Source organism: Halyomorpha halys, unplaced genomic scaffold (genome assembly GCF_000696795.3).
Source record: "Halyomorpha halys isolate HHAL.00 unplaced genomic scaffold, Hhal_1.1 Scaffold13.1, whole genome shotgun sequence".
NCBI classification, from domain to species: Eukaryota; Metazoa; Arthropoda; class Insecta; order Hemiptera; family Pentatomidae; genus Halyomorpha; species Halyomorpha halys.
In genome coordinates, this window is record NW_027104938.1 from 969,853 (window position 1) to 972,041 (window position 2,189).

Sequence of the window (2,189 nt, forward strand, 5' to 3'; positions counted from 1 at the left end):
CTTTATTATTTTTGTGTTCACCATCTTTACAGGTCCTCCGTTATTTATTTTTCAGCTCACCGAACCAGCGAGCGATTTTTTAGGGGGAAGAGGTAAGTTGGTTCATTTAAGAAAAGCCCCTCGCCCCAACAATATTATATTTATTTATTTAATCCCACGTCGGGCTGGTATGGCTCATGGTTAATGCAAGAGTTACATTTTTTTTTAACAAATGATTATGGGAAGGGGTGTACGATCTCATACAAAATACACCCCTAACTATATACAATGTTATAAATTTTAAAAAAAATAGATTAAAATAATAATTATTAGTAAAAGAAAAAAGTAAAATTAATAACAAAAACAATGACATTTATGGATTTAACAAAATAAATAATTGACTTCTTATGGGAAAAAAAGAAGTGAATTTAAGAAAACGGATGTCCAGCAGCAGGCTGGGCTTCAGTCTTCGGGCTGTGGTTGGGTTGCCCAAGTTGTAGGTCACCGCTCCTTTAATGCTCATTGGCTGGTTCTTAAAAACCAAGGAGCATCCATACCGTTCTTCAGAGCCACCTCGTCTACTAGTAATTCGGGCGATTTCGTAACGGCATTCGTAAAGCCGATACAACCAGGGTCCTGTTTCATAATGAAAGCTAATAGTATTAGTTCATAGTCCAAGTGTAGAAATTAGTGTTGTAATAATACTTATACTTATTTTTTTCATGATAGGGATGACTATTAATGATATTACAGGAATTAAAAAATACTAAAGTACAAGTTACTATTGTACATGTCTGTGTTATTGAATATAAATCTACAAGACTAATAGTATTAGTTTTTACTTTATGATGAAACGGGGCCCAGATCTTCCTTGATTGCATTATGGCTACGTCAATTTCTTTTAAAGTATTGTATTCTTGGCAGGAAAAAAAATTATACTCCCTATTCCAAATTCGAATGTTTATAACAACAATAAAAATAATGATAACTTTAACACGAGTTGAAACAATCAGCACATATTTAGAGACGTATGTAAGGTGCTAAACGAAAGTTTTTTTTTTAGAATATTATTATCATGGGGGTATTCATGATTTTTTGTTAAATATAAAATGTTTTACCATGTTAAATGTTATAAGTACAGGGTTGTGAAGCAGCCCTATTTAAAGTCATGTTAAACGCAAATGAGCTCTCAGCGGATTTTCTGAGTTACTTATTTAATAAATTTTCCTTCCGAAACTTCATGTTATTGTTTACTTCTAAGTTTTGATTAAAGTAATTAATTACAACATACCTAAATTGAGTGAAAAGTGAAAGTTTGGCTACTGAGTGTCTTGTTGATCTTCTAACTTGTGAGGAAGAGAATCAAGATGAGCTAATTGACAACTGTCATTACACTGTTATTATTATTGTCATCCACTGCTTTACTAGTCTTAAAAACATCAAAACAAAACTAATGCAATCAAAATACAAACTACGAACAAGTGACCTAACATGAAAACAAACAAAATGGTGGTCTGTTGCGTGACGTAAATCTCCATTTAACAGACCTAGTAACAGACTCTCAACCATGTTATATTTTATATTGTTTTAACATGGTAAAAGAAGGAATTGTTTCTCTATTAAACACGCTTTAAAACGTTAAACTAAATATCATGAATACCCTTCATATAGACTATATAAACATACGAGAAATGTATTTTTTTTTTTTATATAAGTAGGTCGAAAAGTAGATCGAGAAGTAACCACTTGCCAGAATTAGAACTACCACCGAAGTCCTGCAACTGGAAGAAGATCGAAGGAGTCCTCGACCACGTGATGAGGGTCTGTCAGCGACCGAACATCAACAAGGAACTCCAACAGACGATGATGACCAAGGTTTGTGCCTCGAGGAAGTACTTCCTCAAGCGGTCTGACCCTCTCCAGATCTGCAAACCCCTCCACGAACTGATAGACATCCTCAACCAGCAAGGGTTGGATTCCAGTGAAACTGCCAAGTCACACCTGGAGGACGTCCAGGCGATATCTATCTCGACGCAGTAAGTATCTTCGGGAGGATGACATATCGTGAAAGTAAGTACATTTAACCTGTTCTATGATGAAGGTGGACACAGGGAGTGGAGGTCTGTGATTCTCTACCTCTGTGGAATACAATTAGGTCACTATGAGAACCTATCGACACCTTTCATTATTTACCAAAAATAGGAAAAACT

At 35.0% G+C, this 2,189-nt stretch overlaps 1 protein-coding gene across 6 annotated transcripts in view; it reads left to right on the forward strand.

The window, feature by feature from the left end:
* Window positions 1-2,189, forward strand: part of LOC106679419 (uncharacterized) — a 26,242-nt gene that overhangs the window by 14,495 nt on the left and 9,558 nt on the right. For 2 of the 6 annotated variants that reach the window (XM_067046302.1, XM_067046308.1), the window contains one exon: window positions 1,695-2,015. In XM_067046302.1, the coding sequence (XP_066902403.1) occupies window positions 1,695-2,015 (321 nt within the window). Of the gene's footprint in view, window positions 1-55; window positions 93-1,694; window positions 2,016-2,189 lie in introns of all 6 variants that reach the window. The other 4 variants (XM_067046306.1, XM_067046310.1, XM_067046293.1 and 1 more) reach the window with 3 other exon arrangements.